The sequence below is a fragment of the Ambystoma mexicanum genome, chromosome 6p (genome assembly GCF_040938575.1).
Source record: "Ambystoma mexicanum isolate Mex_15411 chromosome 6p, UKY_AmexF1_1, whole genome shotgun sequence".
Classification (NCBI taxonomy): Eukaryota; Metazoa; Chordata; class Amphibia; order Caudata; family Ambystomatidae; genus Ambystoma; species Ambystoma mexicanum.
Genome location: NC_090935.1, coordinates 764438245 through 764464379, shown reverse-complemented (window position 1 = coordinate 764464379; position 26135 = coordinate 764438245). Strand labels below are relative to the sequence as shown.

General features: G+C 49.9%; 1 protein-coding gene across 6 annotated transcripts in view; it reads left to right on the top strand.

Annotated features, from left to right (window-relative positions):
- Positions 1-26135, top strand: part of KIAA0825 (KIAA0825 ortholog) — a 2662507-nt gene that overhangs the window by 2388153 nt on the left and 248219 nt on the right. For all 6 annotated transcript variants that reach the window (XM_069627636.1, XM_069627637.1, XM_069627638.1 and 3 more), the window contains one exon: positions 4419-4578. In XM_069627636.1, the coding sequence (XP_069483737.1) occupies positions 4419-4578 (160 nt within the window). The remainder of the gene's footprint in view (positions 1-4418; positions 4579-26135) is intronic.

Sequence of the window (26135 nt, the reverse complement as noted above, 5' to 3'; positions counted from 1 at the left end):
TGAATAGCTTTCTTAAAAACAGTCAGAGAAGGAGATGATTTGATAGGGGGGTAAGAAGTTCCATTCAAGCGGAGCCCTAAATTCAAAGCAAGTGCCTCCAAACTTCTCCAGAAGAGAAACTTCTGAATAGCTTTCTTAAAAACAGTCAGAGAAGGAGATGATTTGATAGGGGGGTAAGAAGTTCCATTCAAGCGGAGCCCTAAATTCAAAGCAAGTGCCTCCAAACTTCTACAGAAGAGAAACTTCTGAATAGCTTTCTTAAAAACAGTCAGAGAAGGAGATGATTTGATAGGGGGGTAAGAAGTTCCATTCAAGCGGAGCCCTAAATTCAAAGCAAGTGCCTCCAAACTTCTCCGGACGATAGCGAGTTTGGATTAAGAGATGTGAATTGCATCAGCGCAGAGTTCTCAAAGGCGTTGCACGTGGGATTCTTCTTTCCAGATAGAGAGGTGCAACTGAGATAAGAGATTTAAAGGTCAAGGATAAGGTCTTGTATCTCACTCTCTCCTTAACCCGCAACCAATGGAGTTCTTTCCTTCTGTCAGAAACATGATTACATTTAGCGAGGTCAAAAACTGCCCTAACTCCGCCGTTCTGCGTAGTCTGTAGTCGTTTGAAGTTAGCTTTGGGGATACCAATCAGTAGGCTGTTACAATAGTCTAGGCGAGAATTAACTAGTGTAGTGGCTAGAAGGGAGCGATTATTAATATTAAGATAGGGACTCATCTGATAGAGGAGTTTAATAACCAGCCCGCAAGAAAAGCGAACATTGGAGACATGCAACATGCTTTTTCATGGATAGTTCAGAGTCAACGGTGACACCCAATGTTTTCACAATTTTGGAGACAGGAATGATATTATCCATGATAACAATATAAACCTGCATTTCATGTTGGTTTGTGTGTAAATGGGCCCTGGGTTCATGTTTTGCATTGAAAGGCACTCTTCCACTTGCTGTAGCTTTGTTCTAGTGAGAGAAGTCCCAGGGCACTTGGTATTCTCCGCCAACAGGGGGAGCGAGCGTGAGGCTCAGGTGTTTTCACCTGTATTCCTGTCAGAAGGCCCCTGTGGTTCAGCAACTAGTGGGCAGAGCATATTTTGATAAAGGGTGCCCCGGTGGTGGCGCATGAGGAGAAGCTCCCAGGTAACCAGAGACTGCAGCAAGGCTCTCTTGTGCTTGAAGGGACGTCCCCTGAGGCTGTCCTTGCTTCGGGCTGGCCTGTTTCTCTCCCCAACCCTGGATCAAGAGTGTTGGACCGCTCAGAGCTGGCAGTGTATTCCGTGTATTCTGTTCTGTAAAACAGAGCCGGATCGCTCGCATGCTAAGCCGCGTGTACTGGCTTCGAGGTAGGAGGGAGAAAGTGAGGGAAGAAACGTACATTTATGAACTGTGTGGCAGATTACTTTCACCTTCGCCACACAGTGCTTGGTAAAGTGTGAAATTCCTGTCAAAGTGAGGTGGAGAAACGTACAATTACAACCTGTGTGACGGAATACTTTTCGCCTGTGCTGCACAGACGTGCTTGGTAAACTGTGAAACTCCTGTCAAAGTGAGGGGGAGAAATGTACATTTACAACCTGTGTGGCGGAATACTTTTCACTTGCGCTGCACAGACGTACTTGGTGAAGTGTGTAATTCCTGTCCAAGTTAGGGGGAGGAACGTACCTAAATGGGTTCATTGGTCCCTCAATCCGTGCTGAAAGGGAAATGTTACTCAGTCCCATTGAACGGGCCCCAGCAGGGGTAGCGCAGGGTGGGGAAGAGACCTATGTGATAAGTTTGCCAGATAACTAAAAAAGAATTACAAAATAGAATAAGAATAAACCAAAAAGGAGTAGCCCACAAGCAAGGGATAGTGGGGGGGGGGGAATGGTCACAGAACCATTCATAAATCCCCACAGTGTTTCCTCCGAGGCTGACATGCATCTGGAAGTTTGTGTGGTCTACCCACTACGGTGTGGTGTTTACTTTTCCCCGTTCAAGGGAAAGGTTGAGGTGCATAGGTTCACAGAGGACGAGAATAGATCAGAGAAAACTAAGTTGTATACGATCGGAGAGACCAGGACTCTGCCAAAACCTGAACTGCAAATCTTTATTTATTTACCAGCAGTGAATTACCTTGCTCCCAAGCGACCCAATTTATGGTATTCACTTATTTATGTACCAAATGTGAACTGCCTGGCTTACCAGGAATCCAATTGCTAATATTTCATTTTGTATCTACCAGAGGTGAATTAACTTGCTCCCAGGTGGCCCAATCCATGATACTCAATTATGTATGTACCGAATGTGAACTGATTCTCTCACTGATGACTGTTGATGTTATGTAATGATTGTTATACCAAGGTTTTAATTGCACAATTTCTGTCTTATAATGAAGTCTGTCAAGCTGGTCAAATGAGTATAGTCTATGACTGTGTATTTAACCATGGTGCACACTAATCAGAGTTAGCCACCAGGGCTAACTGGTCCATAGAAGAGGTATTTCACTCCCACAGAGGGCAGCCAAGATCATCATAGAAGAGCTCACTCATCGCCCCCTGGGTTGTCATTTCGCACATGTGTGCGGTAAGGTGAAAATATCCCATGCTCAGGACTCCTACAGGTTGCTGCCCACCCCTCTTTTCAGACACATTAGGGAGAAACACCTTACAACAAACTGAGAAATCTTGCATGGATTTTCTTAAGAAGCAGACCTGAGTCAAATATGATGAGCTCAGTTTTGCTGTTATTCAGAGCCAAGGAATTATAGGCTATCCAGTTTTGGATCACTTAAAAGAAATCATTCACAGTTTTGGTGTCGGTGTCATAGACACCAGTCAATTCGAAAAGGCACTGGGTGTTATCAGCATAATTAGTATACTGGACATGCAGGGCTGTCTAAAAGATCAAACAACAATGATCATTCGCACTTTAATTTTGTTTGCAATTTGTGTATTCTTGTTTAACACCAACGCAAACAAAAAGTGTAATGGTGTAAAACAAGAAAAAACATTTCATCACAAATTTAATCGAAAACGGTTATTTTGCCAAACAATAAAAAAATTCATAAGAAAAAACATTGATAAGAGAAAAACGTTCTTACAAATAGCCACGTGGCTCCGCTGACAGTTTTGATGAACCCAGTTATCACTACATCGTATTCTGACACCTTTGGCCAGATTTAAAATCAAACCTCTGCACATATTTGTGCTAAACCACAAATGGTTGTGATTCAGTCCAGAGATAAGGCCCCTGTGCAAGTTTGGCGCAGTGTGTTCTGGGCTGCAGACGAGAGATACAATTGAACTTTGTGAAATTCCATGGGTTATACAAGTTTTGAGACCCCCTTATAACTTTGCATCACTTGGCAGACCCTTATCCGCCTCTGCCCCTCTGAAAGTTTACCAAACATTGTCGGCTATGTATTTTTCGGAAAGTTTTACGACGAGTCGTTCAACACTGCCAAAGTTAGAAGCATCTCAAAAAGTGCTTGCTGACCCTCTAATGTACAGATGTGGCAGATAATATATCCGTATAAAACGGCAGGCTGAGACAACTGACACAACTATTCATTATGCTTGTTGGTTTTTGTAAAGCAATGGAAATGGGGTAGAGATGAAGAGCAAAGAAAAGAGGGGGATGCCTAGGCTGGAAAATCTACGTAGATCGAAAAAATGGAGATCTAATAATGCTAAAATGATCACTAGGAGTTAGAAATGGGAAGTTTTAACATTTAGGTAAGAATTTACTGGATCCAGGTTGTGTGAGACGGACCGCAGTGCTCTTGAGATGGACATGCAATGGCCTGTCCACACCTAGTGAAACGTAGTCATGTTTTCAACCTGACCAGAATTCTTTTTCTTCATAGATGCCAAGTTGCCTAATGTCATCAGGCCCGGCCGTTTAGCCCTGATCCCTTTGTGTGCTGGAACTTTTAATTTCTCCATTCTGAAGGTTTTGGGACTTTTATTTCTCCGGTTTTCATTGCAAGTAAGGTCCATCATCAATCATGCAAAGTGCTGACAGCTAAAAAGATGGGATTGGATTAAGTCGACCCTGACAACTTTGGGGCACTTGCCAGCAACATGTTTTGCAGTCAATTCGATCAAATATGCACAGAAAAATCACAAACAACAGCCACAATTTTCCACAATAAATGCAATTTTATAGAGGTGATAGTTTAACATTGAGTCTGATAAAGAGTACTATTTCGCCACATTTTGTGGAAAGAAGTAGTGCCTTCACGCGCACCAAATGCTGTTGTTTCATTAGTATACTATTGTTTCCATAACAGACTACAGTGGCGCACATCTTACCGAAATCTTGCAGATTGGATGGACCCTTTAATGCATAAGCTTTACTTTGGTGACCTCGGTGATTACTCTAGTTATTCGTTTTTACTCTCTCTCTCCCTCTCTCTCTCTCTCACTCTCAGCTTTTCTCTCGCGCCGGAGGATTCCGCAGCCGGGGAGGAGGGAAGCTGCACGCTTGAATTGACTGAGCAGAAAACAAACACGATGGTCCTGGATATCTGCCACAAACCAGGTGGCAGCGAGTACCTGAGGCACATTTATCACATCATCCAGCTCAATGAGGTAGGGAAAGTGGCTTTTTACTGAGCAATTAGGTGTGTAGTGGCCTGAGGCAGCGTCTGCTGGCAGCTAAGGGTTATCCATGGAGCTGATAATCTTCCTTAAAGTCAATACATAGCAAGCTCGATATTGCATGGTAATGGAATGCGTTCCCGTTTCTGGTTCTCTACATGCAAGCAGGAAGAGTTCACTTTGGTGCATGCAACGAGACATGCATGTTTACCTGAAATGTATGATGCGGCATAGGCACGCATACGTGCGATACGTGCATGTTTTATGCATGCGGCTGCCAGTGGCCCGCCCCACGCTAGAGGCGCGGAGTAAGTGGCAGTTCTCTTCAGTGTAAGAAGCGGTACCGATCTAGTGAAGTCTGTGATTTATTGGGCATCAATTGGCAGGTCGTTTACATGCCTCTGTACTGATGGTTAAACCTAAAATGAAATGGGTCGTATCTGTTTTGAACTTGGATGTGTGTTCAGTAAAGAGGGGGGATGTGTTGTGTGTGTGTGACTGAAATGTGAATGGACGTGATGTCAGCAGTGGAATGCACGAGTGTGTGAGCTGTGTGCTATGTAGTGACCCAAGGCGTTCAAGGGTTGTCATTTGGAAGGCTGTAGCTTGAGAGGTGGGCACCGGTGGCTCCAGCTGCATAGGAACTTAATAAGATGGAGCATAAGAAGGTGTCTGTTAAAACTGCTTTCAAGGAAGCTTACTTGGAGCATCCTGGAAGTCACATCATAACAAAACTGAAAGGCAGGTGTGGGAATTTTCTCCCCCCCCCCAAACTACATACACACACACAATGTATTGTCACACAAAGAAAGAGTATACTTGAGCATCCAACCAAGAAAAATTCAGAAGAAACGAGATGGAAGAGAGGAAATATGGTCCTAAATTAGACATTTTAAAAAAGAAAATCAAACATTGCAGAACGTTGAGTTTAAATTGCAGCAGCACACAAATGAAAACTGTCTTAACTGACGCATAACAGTGTCTGCCCTTAATGGACTATTTATCGTCAGGTGCTCTTATGTGCATAAACAGTAGGATTATAGATGAGTAGCTAACAACGATGCAGATACATTCCGCAAGGGAATTGTTGTGAAATCTTCTATTACACCTAATCCCCACCATAGTAGTTTCAGAGCACCTGGGCGTGTCCATGGAGTGGCAGGCTGTGCCTTCCAAGGGTATCTAGACCTTAGTCTGCCGGAGGAAAGAAAATGAGCGAGGGCAAGTCAAGGGGATGGGAGAGCAGAACATGGATGCTCCAAACACATGGCACGAGGGATGCAATGCGGGAAGAATGTTTGTTATAGCACAGGTCCACATCAGAGAATGGGTGGAAACTGAAGTGAATGTGCTCCAAAACAGGCTCACAGGCAAGAGAAACGGTCTGGGCAGCTTGTTACACCCCCAGCCCCTTGCATTAACAGAAACAGGGGGTGATTGCATGTTAGAAATCTCAATTTGCCATTTTGCGGCTCCCTGAAAAATGAGATTTACACTGTGCTAAATGATCAATGTAATAGTTTCAGAGCTCATAGAGGCATGTCATTTTGTGCAAAATGTTTGGAGGACAATAGCACGGCTCAGTGGGCAATCTTGTAAGCCTTCCACAGTGCCAGGGTGTCTTTGTTGAGCCTAGGCATGTTGAAACCACGTGGAAACAGGAGTGCAAAGCCCTTCTGTGTAGCCTTCCACTTACTCCCCTAGGTACTAAATAGCCATGAATGGCCAGTTGTAATAGACAGGAAAGCTGGGTGGAACTATGGGCTCTTTTAAATGAGGGTGGATTTTGAACCATGGCTCCTCTGGGAGGAAAGCCCTGGACTGGGCCTCTTTGAAATGTGAGTCCTGCTAGGAAATATATGGTGAGAGATACATTGGCATATGAGGCAGGACTCCTCTTGGGAGGAGGCTGGGCTCGTCTGAGAGTTAATCTGCTTAATCCAGCCTTGTCTTTCCTTATCGGCCTGGACTGCAGTTACTTTGCCCAGTTAATAGAGGGGAGGATGCAATCTCAGGTCCAAACAGGGGTGAAGAGTCTTCTTAACACTTTACATATGCAGGTCTACTTTGGCATTATGGACCTTTTCAGAAATGGAGTGCTGCTCCTGTGTATTAGTTATTAATGTGGGTGTTTTGGGGAGTCCTACCTGCCACCTAATGGCTGCTTCAAAACACTTCACAGTAGCCATTAAGATTAAACTATATAACAAAACATTACATCATATAACCTGACATAACATGAAGTAACCAGTTATTTTAACAAAACCGGCATCATGGCCCAAACAAATAATAGAAATGGGTTGGACAAATGCATAACAAATCGAAAAATGTGCAAAACTCCCTTAAAACCACGAAATTCTAATTTGGTTAAAAGATCTCAATTCGGAATGGTTAATTAAAAAAGGAAAACACATGGGCAGAGCAGGTTTAGGTTTAGATGCATTGAGGGAGGAAGTGAAAGTCCAAATGGGGTGTGTCGGGGTGAAGAGGGGCACGAAGGCCACCCACCTAAAAGGAAGGTGTACATCAAAATGATAAATTCAAGTTAATATGCATTTAGATTTGGGAACTAAACACATAGATCCTAACAGACAACATTGCACAACATGTCCCTGAAGTTTAAACTTTATACGCGTAGCATGAGCACAACATAACCGATAGTAGAAAACTAAATCTAATAGAACATAAGATTTCAAAGCAGGGCTGAGCATGGCAAGGATAGCATAACACAGCCCCGTAGCAAAAACATATCATAGCTTAGCAAAAAAAAACAAATAATAATGTAACCCAGCGTAGCAGCACCACAAAGGTAACCTGTCCCAAATAGGATATTACAGTGGTGCCACACACACTCATACACAAACACACACACACACACAGACACCCTGTTCCAGACTCATCACTTCTAGACTTGAGGTCTGCTGCTACACAACAAGAATGAAACTTGAGTTGTCTACATTGTCACAGAGAACCCCCAGGTGGAAGACACCCGTAGTTGATAATCACCCATATACAATTTGATTTCATGCACACTCCCGCTGCTTCTGTTGCCAACCCCCTCTGCTGTCCCCATAGGGCAGTATTGCTAGAGTTGGAGAAGGGAGGTATGGGTGAAGCATCGACAACATAGATGTCCCCCTCACTTCCCTTACACTGGAAATACACCTACCCCCACACTGGTGTAACAGAGGCCCACGCAGCTCCCACAGGAAAGGTTGGGGCCATTAATGATGACCACCATTGTTAGCACTGCTAGGCCTGCAACAAGCAAGTTATTTACAAACTCTGAAAGAGGTGTCCTCTGCTCGAGCAGGACAACCTAAGCCTCACAGCTTAGAGCCAAGGCTGTACAACTATATTTGCTTTATGGTTTGCAGACATTTCACTGTTCGGGTGAGTGCTGTGACAAATGAAATGAGCACCAACCCCGTTATGACTTACTTGTTCAGAAGGGTGTCATGAGTGAATCACAATTACAGACATATTTTCCAAATATAAAAATATGCGGCCATTCTTATGCTCTCAACATACTCTTGGATTTTATATGATATGATATGATAAGGTATTCATAACGCGCCTATACACAAGTGTTTCAAGGTGCGACGAGGCAAGGGAGGGGAAACGGAGGGAAAACAGAGACAACGATCCTACAAGGCCCGGTGACATTGAGATTGTGCAAGTGCAGGGGAGAGGGGAAGGGAATAAGTGCAGGTGGAAGGAAGGGGGGGCAGTGCAGTACATAGGATAGCACTAAAATAAATAAAGACAATAAATAAAAGTGCAGCCAGCTGGTGGCAAGTGCAAGGGTAAGTGCAGACATCAGGTGTCAAGTGCTAGAGGGGTCTGTAGGGATACAGAAACAGTCCCCGAATGTATCGTTGCCAGGGAGGCAGTGCAGTTGGGGATGGACCTGGGCCCGAGATCAGAGGGTAGGCAGGTAACCAATGCAGTATCAGATTCAGCCAGGGGATCAGCAGGGGAGAGGAGGAGAGAAAGCAGAAGTAAAGAGGAAGGTCTTGAGGTGCTTCCAGAACCAGAAATGGTTTTCCTCAAGTTTCAGAGAGGGAGGGAGGCTGTTCCAGAGGGAGGCCCCAGCAGAAGAAAGAGATCTATCACCAACCTGCTGCTGTGGGAGTTGGAGGCGGATGAGCAAAGAGCTTGAGAAGGAAGATATTTGGGAAGAGAGAGTTGAAGGTATTGAGGTCCCAGGCCCCAGAAGGCCTTGTGTACAATGCAGAGGGTTTTGAACTTAATCCACGCTGACACTGGGAGCCAGTGCAGAGATTTCAGTCCTGGAGAGATACTATCCCCGGGCTTGAGGCCAAGGACAAGTCCGCAGTCCTGTTTTGGATGAGTTGCAGAGGGCAGAGAGTAGAGGTAGGCAGATTTAGAAAGAGGGTGTTGCAGTAGTCCAGCCTAAACAGAGCCAGAGCTCTGGAGACGGTGAGCTTTTGGGGGAAGGAGAGGAAAGGAAGAATACCTCTGAGGAGGTGCAGCTAGTAGTGTGACTTCTTAGAGATGTCAGAGATGTGAGGAGAGAAGGAAAGTGTGGAGTAGAAGATGACCCCAAGGTTTTTACCCTCACAGGTGGGAGCAGGAAGAGGGCCGAGAGAGGCTGGCCGGAGAGTGACATGAAAGGAGGGAGCAGGTGTGCCAATGAGGAGAATCTTGGTCTTACTGGCATTAAGGCAGAGATCATTTGCGGCACACCACTCCTGGATGGCAGACAGACAGTCAGAGATGAGAGGAGAGGAGGTGGTGGAAGGGAGCCTGAAAATGAGTTGAGTGTCATCCGCATAGCACTGAAAGTTGGGGCAGAGAGCGGCAATGTGGTGGGCAAGAAGAGCTAGGTATTGGTTGAACAGCCAGGGAGAGAGGTTAGACCCCTGGGGAACACCACAGGTAGAGATAGAGGAGAGGAAGGACCCAAGTTGGACCTGGGAGGGTCGATCAGAGGGGAAGAAGGTCAGCCAAGCCAGGGCCTGATCGGTGATACCCAGGTTATCACAGAGATGGTTGAGCAGGATGGCATGGTTGACCGTGTCAAAGGCAGAAGAAAGATTGAGTAGGATGAGGACACAGGTGGTGTTGAAATTAAGGTTGGAGAGCAGGTCTTCACGGATGTTTAGGAGAGCAGTCTCCATGCTATGGCAGCTCTGAAGCCAGACTGATGGTCATGGAGACAACCAACAGATTCAGTGTGAAGATTCAGCTGGGAGATGGCCAGCTTTTCCAGGGGTTTGCCCAGGAAAGGAATGATGGAGATTGGATGATAGTTGGCCAGGCATGAACGGTCGGCAGAGGGTTTCTTAAGAAGAGGATGCACAAGAACGTGCTTCAGGGTGGAGGGGAAGACTCTACTGGCGAAGGAGTGGTTGCAGAAATCAGCCAGAGCAGGAGCCAGGGTGTCAATGTGGTCCTTAATGGTTTTGGAGGAACAGGGGTGGACCTGTTTTGACAAGACTTTCATAATCGGATTTGTCTAGAAACCTCCTCTGGGGAGAACAGAGGAAAGGCAGAGAAGGAGGGAGGAGGCCAGGTGTTATTGATCCCTCACCCTTTTCTAATAAGTGATTTATTTACAGAATGAGGGTGAGTTACTTACTGATTAAATGGTTTGTATACTAAGTATTTTATTACAGACAGTGATTTATTCACAAAGTTAGCCAGAGTATGTATTTACAATATGCAGAATGGATGCAAACGAGATCACCTGAGACCATGCTAAGTGACTTGAAATATACATAGGGAGAATTTCATTGTGACGGAATGCTTTATGTGAGGACGGAATAGACTGAGCTTTTTTAATATTTAATATACAAAGATGCAGGTAAATGTGTCTTTGAAAGTGTGGACTGCTAATCGTACCCAACTTTAATAATACCCCATGATGAACAGTACAGTGCAAACATTTAACTGTGCTGAGCCTGAATATTGACACCTTTCAGAATCTGCCTTGTAGTTTGGCAAAATGCCAGTTACAAAATGGCATGCGCATTCCTGCCAACAGCCTGATGGAACCCAGTATTCCAGCACCCAGGGTCATCCTTTAACCGTGGGTAGCCCAAATCCAGAATTATATAAGTGTGTGCTCCCAGAGCATGGTGGCAGATGAAATTATTAATATAAGCCATGCCTGGTTTTGGCATGGTGGTCTCTGGGAATTTACATTTCTGTGGGCAAAAACCTATTTGAATCATGTTATTGTCAGGTTGGTTGCTTGAGAATCATTTCACTGACAAGGCTTTTTGTGTATCACTGTCTAGGACTGTTTTTTACCCAAAGCAACCATTTGGGCCTGGCCCGTGAAACCCCCCGCACCCCCTTTTGATCACTTTTGGAGGCTTGTCACCACCTCCAGAAGACAGGAAATCCACCGGGGGTTAGCTGCGAACCCCTGCATCAAATACACATTCTGTCAGGACAAATGAGAGCTCACACCAGGGTGGTGATTAACAGAGACTTGTTGATGCAGTGCAGGCAGGCGAGAGGACAGGCAAAGTAGTCGGGAGAGGAGCACCAGTCCACAGAAAGGTCCCACTATCTTAGATTCTCCCATGGCTTCCACACTTTGTGTGCCCCCTAGGCACTTTCTGCAGACAAATCACTGTGGGATAGACCTCACCAGGCAAAAGACTATATCTGAATACAACAGGTAGGATTGGACAACTAATAGAAGGCTAGAAAGGGACCAATATACTTTAGCAGATTGCCTGTTTAAGGGGGTGACCATTATCTTCGGACTACCGAAGGAGGATTTCTCCTAGAAATGTATTGAGAGTACAGTCTGCACCAACATTCTCTTTCATAGAGGTAAAGATATTGGCTCCAGAAAGGGAGCCAATATCTAATATGGATCCTTCATTGAAACCCTGCCTTAAGTCTCCTTTCACGTGGCCAGGGGAAAGGCAGACGCTTCCTGATCCCAATCCTGGGGGTGGTGTACTGTGGGAGGATCACCAGGGAGGAGATATGGCCCAGGGTGGTGAGTAGACTCCATGGAATGAGTGTTAGAGGTCAGTAATGCAAGGCGGACAACTTCTTGTAGGTTTCTCAGTATTTGACATTTTATTTCAAAAGAAAAATGCAAATAAAATCTAATTTAGCCCACTCTACCAGGGGATTCTCTACCTAGTTTAGAATCTAAGGGAAAATCTCCTAGCATACACAGAACTGAGAATCGCACTAAACAGGACAATCAAAACAAAGCATAAACAACATAAATAAAAGATTACAAAATAACCAATGTCTTGGATGACTTCTACTTGTCCTGGGTACATCTTGTTGCCCCAGGAATGTACAAAGCCAATTTCCCCCAAGGAAAATAAAGTCTTAAATCAGTTCTTGAAAAGTTCCAAAGAAACAAAAGTTCACTCAAACAAAAAGCCACTGGTAGCAGTTCCTTCTTCGTTTGATCAAAGATTCCCTTTCCAAGTGCCACAAAGAAAACAGCACCAATGCTACTCCTGGATAACCTCCATCCAGGATAAAAAGGATAGAGTTCAAAACAAAAGAAATATCACTTCTGCTTTAACAACAACTCTTTTTTATAACTTTTGTTATCGTGTTATCATCCTTAAAACAAATTTCAGGATGCCTCTTCCAGAGGGGTTGCTCTCTCCTTGGCAACTCCCTTCTGCAAATGATACTGTGAAAGCAGGCTCCTTTGCCTCACAGTTCTGCTTCAACTACATTCAGATAAACCTGTTCTGACAAAATTAGAGACAACCACAGTTCCAATGCTTCTGCTACAACTTGATACTTTGAAAATATGTTAGGCAACTTAGACAAGACTCTTTGACCTCTACAGGTAGGCAAGGCACTCTTCTTTCATGTATCGTAAGAAAGGGTAGCCTCTTTGCCTCTTGTGTCTGTCTTACAGCTACCACAAAAATCGGTCTTGGCTTCTATACTGCTTCTCTCTCTCAGCTGCAACAGTCTCAGCTTCACAGATTGTTGATTATTTCTTTTTAACAAGCACCCAGCTCCCTTCCTCGGCTTTATGTACACCTTGTGATTTCCAGTAGTTACCCCAAAGCTGTATTGCCACACTTCCAGCCCTGTATACACTTGTCACCCTTGTATCAGAGGACTCTGGGTTTATAGTAGCACCAACAAATTCAAAACTTTGGTGTTCAGATCTTAATTGGGCTGGTGTCACCTTAGAAAGGATCTGTCTACTGGCTTGGGTAATGCTTGTTCTTCTTGTGAGTTCTGCAACTTCTACAATTATTAAGTGTTTGTTTGGAATGTTACAAGAATCAGGTTTCACTTCAGAAATAAATTTAGGTACATGCAACCTCTCTTTGATGATGAATTTCAACTTCTCCAGCATGGGGTCTGGCATGGATTCACATGCTCATGAATATTCCCCGTCGTCAGGCTGGGAATCCTCGGTAAAGAAAAAACCAGTATCAGTTTCGTTTCTGATCTGTCTTTCGTAGTAATATCCAATCACTGGTCTCTGCGTCATACTGACCACAGCCAATTACTGCCCTCTACCTAAGCACCGCCTCTGGCAGCCATCTTCAGATTTTTACCGCACGTTCATGTGTCGGGATCCTCGTGCTATTGCTCTCGAGCGTTAGTGCTAATTTTTCACGTTTTTTTTCTCAAAACTTCGTTTTTTCCGGTCAAAAGAGCCTCAAGCTCCACCGACTCTCCATCCGATCAACGGGGACCCGTGTCGGATTCGTCTGCGCCCCTCAAGGGTGAAGATTTCGTCGAGCTACGTTTTGGAGGACTCCAGAAGCTTCTCAGGCCTGGACATGGCCCAGGAGAAGGGAAGCTTGACGCCCGGAAAGCTGTTCAGGGTCTGCCCTGGATGCCAGCTGCAGAACGTCTTTAAGGAGGACGAACACTCCTTTTGTCTCTACTGCTTACATGAGGACAAGACGCACGTGGAGAAGGACTGTGAGTTTTGCGGCAATATGTCGGAGCGGACCATGAAGGACCGCCACCAACGCCTCGCCAACTGGCTGGAAGGGAAGAGCCCGTCAGGCGAGAAGAAGAGGAAGAAATCCGAGCGGTCTTCTAAGACCTTTGAGGACGCCCCGGCGACGGGGGTCCAACACAAGGCCAAGCACCGCGAGTCCGCTGGCACCGGGAGCGCCGAACGGTCGGACTCTACGGGCGCCAGGCAGGGCGCACCCTCCCCGGCACCTTCAGCCACGAGCCAACGCTCTGGGTCGGGTAAGAGGAAGGGCGAGCACCCGGCGGAGCTCCTGGAGAGGCCCCGGTCGAGCTCGAAGGCCCCATCGGAGGGGGAGCGAGGCAGTGTCCCCCCCCCTCAAGTATAAGGCGGTGAGCGCACCTAAGGTGGTGAAGGCCTTAATCCATCCGGCCAAGCCCTCTATCGATACTGTCGCGGCGGCCCTGGCTCAGCCTGTGGAGGCTACACCAGTGGTGGCGACCTCGAGGCTCAGAGTCTCCCTGCCACCTCAGAGGGAGTCCTCTTTTGTGCCCATCGATAGGACCCCCGTGAAATCCCCGGCGGGGAAGAAAAAGGGGGGGGCAGGGCGTCGTCGTAGATTCGGCTTCAGAGGAAGAGCTGATCGAGGTCTTAAGCCACGGCCTTGGCGTGGAAGAAGACCGGCCCGTCGGGATGGAGCCCGACGCAGGTGACGACGACAGCGTCGAGGGTGCCGACGGGGCCCCTGATCGCCCGTCGGATTCCCCTCTGCCAGCGCCGCAAGACAACTCGGCGGCCATTTTGTTGGCTATACAGTCCTTATGCTCAGAGATAAGGACGAGACTACCGTTGCCGACGGAGGAGCCTCTCCCGTCGGGGGATCCTGAACCGGGACCTTCGGGTGTTCCCCCTCCCAAGAAAAGAAGGATTCACCCTCCACCTCCTTTTCAGCCGTCGCGACCCGTCCAGCCCTCCTCCCCGTCCACCCGAGGGGATGATACGGGGACTGACACGGCAGCGACAGGTACGGACGACGAGGTATACGACGAGGATCTCCCGTAGTCACCTCCCACCAGGGCCTCTCCGCCCGACGAGATTGGATCGTTCCACTCCATGATCGCCAGGGCATCCGAGCTTTTCCAACTCTGCCCTGAGGAGAAGAAAAAGGAAGGATTCCTTTATCAACGGCGCGAGGCCAAGAGGAAGACGGTCCTCGCGGTGCCTCTACTGGATGACATTTGGGATGAGGGCCTCGCCCTCCTCAAGAACCCTTCCACGACGCCAGCTAGAAGAGACCGGTACGATAAGAAGTACCGGGTCCCGGACGCGGCCCCCCTGTGCCTCCGGGCGCAGCCTACCCCGGACTCCGTCGTCTCCGCGGCGGCCAGGAAGAAAGCGGGGGGGTGCGGCCTCCACTTCGACTTCCCCACCGGACAGCGAGGGAAAGAAATTGGACGCTATGGGACGCAGGGTCATCTCGTCTGCAGCGACGACGATTAAAGCGGCCAACGCCTTGGCTATCGTGGCCCGCTACGACAGGGAGCTATGGTACAAACTGGCTCCCCTGCTGGACTTCCTACCGGACGACAAGAGGGCGGATGTCCTGGAGATCCTACAGGAAGGTGAGGTGGCGTCGGACCACGCCATCACTATTGCAACGAACATCACCGACACTGGGTTTCGCCAGTTGGGCAACGGCGTGTGCCTTAGGCGGCGTGGATGGCTCAAGGCTACGGACTTCCGTCAAGACGTACAGACCAGAGTCCTGGACATGCCGTTCGATGGGAACAACCTGTTTGGGAAAACAGTGGACGATTCCCTTCAGGCCATTAAAGCGGACACTGAGACGGCCCGGGCCCTTGGTGTTCTACAGCAACGACGGACGCCCTTTCGGAGCAGCGGAGGCAAGGGCGCCTCCAAAGGTTCCGGCGGCGGTTTCTCTACCTACCGTCAAGCGTCGTCTCAAGAGGCCTACAGAGGACGTGGCAAGTCTGGAGGACCCCGCCGTCGTGGCCAAGGAGGTCAAGGCGGCAAAGCCTCGTCGAAACAGGATTGAACCGGCCGTGGGGTCGGGCCCCCACCGAAGCACCCCGGTGGGAGGCCGGCTGGCGAGCTTTGTCAGCGTGTGGGAGTCCATCTCCACCGACCGTTGGGTGCTGGATGCCTTGGCCCGGGGCCACGCGCTCGAGTTTCAAAGAAGGTGCCCGCGCGTCCCCCCCGTGGCCAGGAGAGAGCTTCACGTCCCTCAGCTTCTCCTGGAGGTAAAGGCGTTGCTCAGGAAGGGCGCCATCGAACTCGTCCCAAAGAGGCTTCGGGGCTCCGGAGTTTACTCGAGATACTTCCTCGTGAAGAAGAAGACGGGAGGATGGCGCCCCATCCTAGACCTGCGACGTCTGAACAAGTTCATCAAGGCACAGAAGTTCCGGATGGTCACCCTCCAGCACGTCCTGGGTCAGCTGGAGGAAGGAGACTTCCTGTCGTCGTTGGATTTGGAGGATGCCTACTTCCATATTCCCATCCTAAAGGGGCACCGAAAATTCCTCAGGTTTGTGGTCCAAGGGCGTCACTACCAGTTCAAAGCCCTCCCCTTCGGACTACGGTCGGCACCCAGGGTATTTACCAAGTGCCTTGCACCGGTGGCGGCGCAGCTGCGCCGCGAGGGGATCCACGTCTACCCCTACCTGGACGACTGGCTCATCCGAGCCAAGACGAGGGAGCTCGCCGTGGAGCACACGGCAAGGACCGTCCAACTTCTCACGGACCTGGGATTCTCCGTGAACTACGCCAAGTCCCACCTGGTACCCGCGCAAAACGCACTGTTTCTGGGAGCGAAGCTCGACACAGTGTCCCTTCTGGCCTCCCCGTCGGAGGAAAGGACAAGGTCCATCCTAGGCAAGGTACAGCGGATGTTGGTTTCCGACGCGGCCAAGGTGAGGTCCATCAAGTCCCTCCTCGGAATGATGTCCTCTTGCATCTACCTCATTCCCATGTGCAGGCTCCGGATGCGCCCGTTGCAGGAGTTCCTGGACGCGCGCTGGATCCAAACGACGGGCGGCTTCGAGGAGAGGATCACACTCGACGAGAGTTTCCGCCGAGCGGTCCGGTGGTGGGGCACCCACGCGCATCTGACGGCGGGCATGGACTTCCAGACCCCAGACCACCAGGAGACAGTGACCACGGATGCCTCCCTGGAAGGGTGGGGAGCGCACACCGAGAATCTGCACGCGAGAGGTCTCTGGCTCCCGACGGAGAAGTCCCTCCATATCAACGTCCTGGAGCTCCGTGCAGTGTTCTGGGCCCTCAGGTCCTTCCTTCCGTCCCTCAAGGGCAAGGCGGTGAGGATCTTCACCGACAACACCACCACCATGTTTTACATCAGGAAACAGGGCGGAACCAGGTCCCCAGCACTGTCCAAGGAGGCGCAGGACCTGTGGCATTGGGCAGTCGCCCAAAGGATGTTTCTGGTGCCGTTTCATCTGGCAGGGATAAAAAACACCATCGCCGACTCACTCAGCAGGGAGCTGCGCTCGTGCCACGAGTGGGAACTACGGCAGGATCTAGTGGATCGCCTCTTCCGACGGTGGGGCACACCCCAGATCGACCTGTTCGCGACGGCGACGAACACCAAGTGCCGGAGGTTCGCCAGCAGGTTTCCCTAGGCGAGGAGCATGGGCGATGCTTTCTCGTTCCCCTGGGAGGGCTTGTTCCTCTACGCGTTCCCTCCTTTGCCACTGCTAATCCGGCTCGTCAACCAGCTCAAGAGGTCACGGTGCAGGATGATCCTCGTCGCACCTGCGTGGCCGAGGCAGATATGGTTCCCGGACCTTCTGGACTTGTCAGCGTCCCCGCCAATCAAGCTGCCGGTGGATGCGGATCTACTCTCCAGGGAAGGAGGCGCCATCCTCCACCACGACCCGAAGTCGCTGAACTTGCAGGCCTGGCTCCTGCAGCGCTAGAGTTTGGAGGATACGACATACCGGCCGACTGCAGGGAGGTTCTTGCAAAGGCCAGGGCGTCCTCGACTCTTAAATGCTACAGACACAAATGGAAGAGGTTCTCTGTCTGGTGCCACGCACAGAAGATTAACCCTCTACGGATTACGGCTCCCCAGGTACTGCTGTACCTGCTGACGCTGGCCAAAGCTGGACTGGCACACGCGTCCATCAAGATTCATCTTGCTGCGATCTCCCGATACACCAGAACCACGGGCCGGACGTCCCTGTGGTCTCATCGTCTGGTGAAAGAGTTCATGAAGGGACTGTTCAGATCGTTCCCGCCGGTGAAGGCGCCGGCCCCGGCGTGGGAGCTCAACGTGGTGCTGACCAAGCTCATGGGACCTCCGTTCAAGCCTCTGCACTCGGCCCCGTTGAAGTTTCTGTCGTGGAAAACAGCGTTTCTTGTGGCCATCACCTCCGCACTACGGGTGGGAGAGATCCAGGCCCTTTCCTGCAAGGCCCCGTACTTGACTTTTCACGACACGAGGGTAGTGCTCAGGACGCACCCCTCCTTCATGCCCAAGGTACCGTCGGACTTCCATCTCAACGAACCCTTGGTGTTGCCTGTGTTCTTCCCGTCTCCTTCGTCGCCGGCTGAGAGGACTTTGCACTCGCTGGATGTGGCTAGAGTGCTGAAGTTCTACCTGGACCGCACGAAGTGTTTTCGGAAGACGTCACAACTCTTTGTGAACTTTGGACCTGTCGATCAGGGGAAGGCTCTCTCGAAGGCTTCCATTTCCAGATGGCTCTCCGGCTGTATCATGTACTGTCATCGGTTGGCAAACCGACCGCTGCCTGGCCGTCCGAGAGCCCATTCCACCAGAGCGATCGCAGCTACCACGGCGTTCCTTTCTGGTGTGCCCCTGCTGGACATATGCAGGGCTGCTACGTGGAGGTTGACGCACACCTTCACGAAATTCTACTGCGTCGATCGGGATTCCAGGGAGGAGTCCAGGGTCGGCCAAGCAGTGCTGCGCAACCTGTTCGCCTGAGGTGAGCCTGGTGAGGAGGTAAGATGCTTAATGTTGAGTTTGATGTAATGCTTAATGTTGAGCCTTTGCCACCTCCCGTGGTTGTGCATGTGTGTACTGCTATGTATTCTTTATTCATGAGCATGTGAATCCATGCCAGACCCCATGCTGGAGAAGGAACAAGTTACTTACCTGTAACTGTTGTTCTCCAGCATGGGTCTGGCATGGATTCACATGCGAACCCTCCCGCCTACCCCTCTGCGGCTCTTCACTTGGTCATACTGCCACTTCACGTGCTTCCAAATCTGAAGATGGCTGCCAGAGGCGGTGTTAGGTAGAGGGCAGTCATTGGCTGTGGTCAGTATGACGCAGAGACCAGTGATTGGATATTACTACGAAAGACAGATCAGAAACGAAACTGATACTGGTTTTTTCTTTACCGAGGATTCCCAGCCTGACGACGGGGAATATTCATGAGCATGTGAATCCATGCCAGACCCATGCTGGAGAACAACAGTTACAGGTAAGTAACTTGTTCCTTACAAACTTGCGTTCCCTTTTATTCCAGCAGCGTTCTACTTTAACATGGATTGGGAAACAGTGTCTTATACGCAACCTTTCTTTAATGTGAAATATTCATGTAACACTTTGGGAAAGTCAGCTGCTACTTCTTGAACCATTACTGACAATGCTCTCCTCTTAATAGGAGACATTTGACCTCTCTGGTAATGGTTTTTATGCAACAATGGAAAAAGAAAGATGTTCTTCTTACGCGAGCACTGTAACTGATGCTGTATATGTGCGTGATAAAATTCCTTTTTATTATCAATGACTTACCACTACTGCAAACAACTTCACTCGCTTTAACTTGTACACAGGTGTGAATTCAGCTGGTTACAGTTATGGGCAAGGAGTTTTATGTGATTTGAAGTACAGAGCTTCACTCACCAGCTCCAAAGTCAAAGTCACAGCGGTTGTGGGCGGCTTCCTCTTCCTGACTTTCCTGCTACTGCTACTAATGCCACAAGTTCTCTTGGGACCCACACCCCTCTGCAGTACAGGTGTCTCATGTCCGGCCTCGACAATGCAGAGTCTTCTTTTCTCCAGCTTCCCTCGGCTTGCTTCTGCACAAGGGCCTCAGATAAACGCATGACTTCAGCTCTGTGTTCACAGCAATTAGGCGTACCTGGAAAGACTGCCAGCTTCTCCCAGTCTCTTTCAATGCAGTCACAGCCAAACAGGGTTTGTGAGCACAGGTCCAACTCAGAGCATGCAGATGGAATCTGCTCTTTCTTTGCTATGGCGTCACTTCTGTGGTCACACCTCCGAGTGAACTGCAAGCCACGTGCTGTGCTTTTTCTTCTGCTACTGCCGACCTTCCAGCTCCTGCTCCTGCTGCTTTCTTCTGCTCCTCCTGCTGCAGCCTTTTATGCCCCTTCATGTACACACCCTTAGTACTAATTGCCTGACCCTGCCAAACGATCGTGCCAAAGGCTATTAGGCCTGTCTGTCTGTCCTTTACCTCTACATGCCTCTTCAGCCCTCTTCTTCATTACAGTCCCTGAGGGATTCTAGAACATATAGTCAATTCTTTTTTTTTTTTTAAACTTTGTTTATTGGCAGAAAGTTAAGACAGGCACAGGACAAGGCACACAGCGCTGAACCAGCGGATCTGCAACATGGACATCAATACAACACAGTATGATACAGTCGGACAGTATTCTCGTGTGTGACAGCCAAGACAGAGACATTACAGTATCAAGTAGTTACAGGGGGTGAGTGGGCAGGGGGTGCTACCTCCTCCGCATCGTCTCTATTGTTCAAATAGGTACGGAATGCCGACCACACATTTTTGGGTCGCGATGTGGGTGGCAGGGAACCAATGTAGTCCTCTTCTCGTATTTGTGTCCAAGTAAGGGCTGTGAGCCACATCGCGAGGGTGGGGGGGCTGTGCCGTTTCCAGTTTAGTAATATACATTTTTTATCCACAATAGCTCCGACATTCAAAAATTTAGACATTTTCCGTACATTCTCGCCTTCCCAGACCCCGAACAGCAGGGCAAGCGGGTCCAGGTCAACTGGAGATTCCACTATTTCTGAGAGCGCCTCTGCTACCTCGAACCAGAAGGCGCTGATCGCAGGGCACGCCCAGAACATATGGATATGGTCGGCATCAGAAGATTTACACTTTGGGCATGTAACGGACCCTGCCCCAGCAAATCTTGCTACCCTCGTTGGTGTATAATAGAGCCTGTTAAGAAATTTAAACTGGATGCATCGGAATCTGGCACATAGGGACACCCCGCGTGTATTTGCGCACATCTTGGTCCAGAGTCCGTCGGATATCTCCATTTCGAGCTCATTAGCCCAAGCTATACGTGGCCTGAGGGCCCCAGACATTCTCCCACCCAGTTGGCGCTTGTACAGGTTGGATAACACCCCTTTGGAGCCCGCTGAGTTTGCTATATACTGGAGTTCGGGCGATTCCGGGGGCTCATCCGGATATGAAGGCCATGCGGATCGTACCGCGGCTCGGAGCCTGTAGTACTGTAGCATCTCAAGGGGAGAATCAGTGTGACCTGGACGCCACGTTTGAGGGGTGACAAATTTACCTTCTGGGAAGAGGTCTGCCAGGCACCGATATCCCAGGCCCTCCCAGTGTGTAGCAAGGTGTTGGTCGTGTGTGGGGGAGAGACCAGGGAATTGCCACAGGGGGAGCCACTTGTAATATGGGAGATCAGTCTGCTCAGTATATAGAATAGCGTTCCATGCTCTAATCGTGGTGGTTACTGGGTCTGCATGGGAATCTGTGCGGAGCGAGCGGTGTAACAGTAGGGTCATAATGTTGGTTCCACCTCCAGCCATTTTTTCAAGTTTCACATGCGGAGGCGGATTTTGGAATGTATACCAATGGGAGGCGTGTTGGGCCTGGGCCGCGTGCCAGTACAGTCGTAGGTCAGGAGCCGCGAATCCACCCCTGTCGTATGGTGCTGTCATGTGGTGCCACTTCGTACGGACCGACCCCGGATGCCAGAGAAATTGAGCACATTCGGCGTGGAGCCTCGCAAAGTATTGCCTTCCGGGCCAGACAGGGACGTTGGCAAACACATACAGGAGCTTGGGAACCAATGTCATCTTTATCAGGGAGAGTTTGGCTGCCAAGGACAGGGGTAAATGCCGCCACTTGGAGAATTTGGTGACGATAAGCTGAGCCATGGCCTCATAGTTATCCTTTAGGAGGGCACATTTGAATAGCGACATGTGAACCCCAAGGTACCTGACTCCCTCAGGAGACCAGCGCAGGGGGTATTCGCATGCCGGATGCTGTGTTGTTTTGGTGAGGGGGAAAATTTCAGATTTGGAGTAGTTAATCGTGAACCCGGAAAACGTGCCTATTTTCGTGATGTCCCGAATGATCGGGTTCAGATTAGTGGAGGGGTTTCTGACGTACAGAAGGACGTCATCCGCGTAGAGTGAGATTAACTCTGGGGCCCCCGTCAACCGGATACCTTTGTTGGAATGCCGCCCTCTGACATGGTCCGCCATGGGTTCAATGGCAAGGGCGGAGAGTAAGGGTGAGAAAGGGCAGCCCTGGCGGGTTCCGTGATGAAGCTTAAAGAGGCGGGAAGGGATAGAGTTTACCAGGACCCTGGCTACCGGGTCTGTGTATAAAAGCTTAATATAAGAGAGCATATTCGGGCCCACACCCATCTTCTTCAGCACCGCCCACAGGTATTGCCAGGAGACCATGTCGAAGGCCTTTTGGGCATCTATGGTCACAGCAACCGCCTCTGCACCCGGGTCGATTCTGGCCATCACATTGAATAGGCGACGGATGTTGAGGGACGTGGATCTGCCAGGTATGAACCCGCTCTGGTCAGGATGTACCATATGGGTCATAAAGGGGAGAAACCTATTTGCTATTATTTTAGCGAAAACTTTCATGTCAGTGTTAATTAGGGATAGGGGTCTGTAGGACCCGCATTCTTCAGGAGGCTTACCCGGTTTGGGGAGGACCGTTATTAAGGCTTCCCTTAAAGAGGGCGGGAGGGCGCGCAGCCGGAGCGCCTCGGACCAGACCCCGAGTAGTACTGGAGCCAGAGCAGCCACATGTTCCTGATAGAACTCAGCGGTGAGTCCATCCGGACCAGGTGCCTTATTTTTGGGAAGATCCGATATTACTTGGACTATCTCTTCTAGGGTGAACGGTGCCTCAAGACACTCTCTGGTGTCGTGGGAGATTATCGTCATAGGGATGCTCTCTAGGAGGTCGTCTAGATCTTGGTCAGAGTGGCCAAGGCGGGGCCCATACAGATCGGCATAAAAGGCGGCAAATATGTCAAGTATGGATTGGTCGGACCAGTGTTTTAGTCCTTGTTCATCCATAATGCATCAATCCGAGACCTGCCACCCTCCGTTCGCACCAGTCTAGCCAGTGTTCTGCCCGGTCTGTCTCCCTCTCCATAACGACGGGCGGCTATGGGACGGGTATGATATTGCACCTCCCTAGAGGCCTGTGATTCGAATTGCTCCAGCTCCGCCCTGATTTCTGCCAGTATCCCCGGGGAGGGACTGGTCAGGTATCTCTGCTCGAGGGTTTTTAGTTTAGTTTCTGAAGCATTCAGGGCCTGCCTGATGGCCTTCAGGACACCTGCTTCTTTAGAGATGCACATCCCCCGGATGTACACCTTGAATGCCTCCCACCTGACCGCCTCCAAGGTGTCAGCAACCCGGTTGTTCTCAAAGAATGAGGTAATGTCCGCTAATATTTCGGCCTTAAATACAATATCTGAGAGGGCGGAGGATTTGAAACGCCACGCAGGACGCGGCGGGCCCACATTGCCAGTCTGTATCTGTAGTAGCACCGGGGAGTGATCAGATAGCGTGCGCGGCAGGATCTTAATGTCCAGGGTTCTGCCCACTAACCCGCCCGAGAGCAAAAACAAGTCTATTCGAGAGGAACTATCGTGCACCGAGGAGTAAAACGTATAGTCCCTCTCTTGGGGGTGGAGAGTTCTCCATATATCATGCAAGTTTAGGAATTCCATATGTGCGCGTAGCCGTTCAGCTGCGCGCGTGGTGGTTCTGCGGGTGGTTGTGGTTCTATCTAGGGAATTGTTGAGTATCAGATTAAAGTCTCCCGCCCATACGGTGGGGACGTCCGGATATTTCATGAGGATGGAGGTCACTTTGTCAAAGAACTCGGGAGAATCAGTATTGGGTGCATATACATTGACCAGTATACAATCTTCATGGTTCAAGCTACAGTGTAAAATGACGTATCTTCCCTCAGTATCAATGTGGGACGCGTGGAGTGTGAACTGTAAGGATTTATGGATAAGGGTCAGGACCCCCCTAGCCTGGGTTGAGTATTGAGTGTAGTGCCTATTAGAGCCCCAATTGTGCGCTATGTTTGCCGATAGGTGTTTTAGAGCATGCGTCTCCTGTAGTAGAAGGATCTTAACCCCGTGTCTCTGTGCATAGGCTGTAATCCTGCGAGATTTCGTAAAATTTGTCAGCCCCCGGATATTCCAGGACATCATTTTAACCGCCATGTCTCACACTAGGGAACATTCCGGTGGAAGCCTTTGTCATACGTGTCGCACCTGTGTATCGCTGTAACATGCGGGCGCCATCCTCCCGAGCCCGCCTCCACTCCCCTGCCATTTTGTGTATAACGTACCCCAACTTCATCAAGCCCCACCCTCACCGCCCTACTCCAACCAGCAGTGCATGAAACCCCACCCATACATTTCTCGCCTGTGCTCCTTCCCCAACTTGGAGACACAGGAGAAGTAGCCCAACAGGGGCCAAAACACAAACATTTAAGATCAAATAAAATAAGAATTGCAATCGCAGTGGGGGCAGCTGCTGCCGTTCTGCCCACTTGTACTGGCTACTGTTACATTTGGATCATATATGACTGGACATCAGCTAACAAGATAAACAATTTAAACAATTTCAGGGAGCGGATAATGGAGCATTATAGCTTCTATATGCAGCACCCCAGCGGAGGAGAGCCGCGGAAGTGTGACCCCCAACCTCACTGGCAGTGCCACACATCCCCGCACCAAATTGCAGGGTACTAGAACGGTGCGTGCACTTATGTATGAGCGGACCTCATTCGTATTTCACCATATAAAGAGCGGGAAGACCCCCGGCCCGCCAGTGTGGCTTATAGTGTTTTTGCCACCATAAATACATTGTGCAGTGCGGTAGATCACAGGTTTGGCGGTTGGTCGTCTTCGATGCGCTCCTCCGGCGGGATCTGTGCTTCAATAAATTTGACCGCCTCATCTGGGACCGTGAAAAAGTAGTGTTTATTGTGGTGGGTGAATTTTAGGCGGGCCGGGAAGAGCATTGCATATTCTATCTTTCGTTCCCTTAGTAGTTTCTTTACACCATTGAATTGTCGCCTCTCCGCCTGGACCGCCATTGAAAAATCCGGGAAGATTCTGATGATTTGAGAGTCCATCCTAAGTTCACCCTTTTCTCTGGCCAAACGGAGGACAAGGTCTCTGTCCTTATAGCTCAAAAGTTTTGCTATGATCGGTCTCGGGAAATCACCGGGTTTAGGGCGAGGTGCCAGGGAGCGATGTGCCCTTTCCACAGTGAAGAAGGGAGATAATGGCGGGTCACCGAGGAGGTCTTTAAGCAGTTGTTCGACCGCCGTTTCCATGCGGCCCTTCAATGTCGATTCGGGAACTCCAACTATGCGGAGATTGTTCCTCCGGGACCGTGATTCTAAGTCGTCACACTTAGCTTTTACCTGCTTCATGTCCCTGACCAGTTCCGAGACCGTGTTTTGCAAGGTATGGACATTGTCCTCAGCAGACCCGATTCTCTGCTCAGTCTCAGCAATTCTAGACCCATGTTGATCAATCTTCACTCTCATTGAGGCCGCATTTGCATTAATGTCGTCCAGTTTTTCGTGCACCGCTGCAAAGTTCTTGGCCATGGATTCCATCATTATAGTAAGGTCAGCTCGATTGGGCTCCGACACACCCTCATCCTCCTCGTGCAGCGCCGTAGTCGAAGCATGGTCCGCCCTGGGCGCTGACTTGGTGAATTTGTCCATGGCGCCAGGTTTACCACTGGGTTTTGATTTACCGGGCATCACAGCGGCGGGAGGGGTGCCCGCTCAGGTATAGTGGCGTTTGCAGGATGGGTCCTCACAGTAGCCAACCCCCAGTAGCGGCTCCTGCAACGGTCAATGTGGGCCGTGGCGTTAATAAATTCGGCCCGGGTATGGTGGCACCTGCATAGTGGATCCTCGCAAAAGTCCGTGGGGCCCCAGGAGGTGAATATGTAGCCCAAATGCAGAGGCGGCTCATAGAGTTGTCAAGTGGAGGAGGGGTACACACCTATGGCACTATATGTAATTACCCAGCCAGCCGACCCAGGCCGTTCACATACAGCGCCGGGGGACCAGACGGCGCTGATTCGGCGCGAACACCCACCTCGAGCACGTCGGGGCCGCAGTCCGCCCGTATCCTCAAGCGATGGGAGCAGGAGCAGTCGTCGGGCACCAGCACGGCCCCAGGAGGCCACGGCCCCAGGCGGCCGCAGAGGCCAGGCCGCGCCCAGACAGCCGCACAGGCGATCCGGCGCCGCCGCCCAGAGGCAGTCCGGATGTAGGCCCCGGCGAGGCTCCGCCGCCTCCGGGGGAAG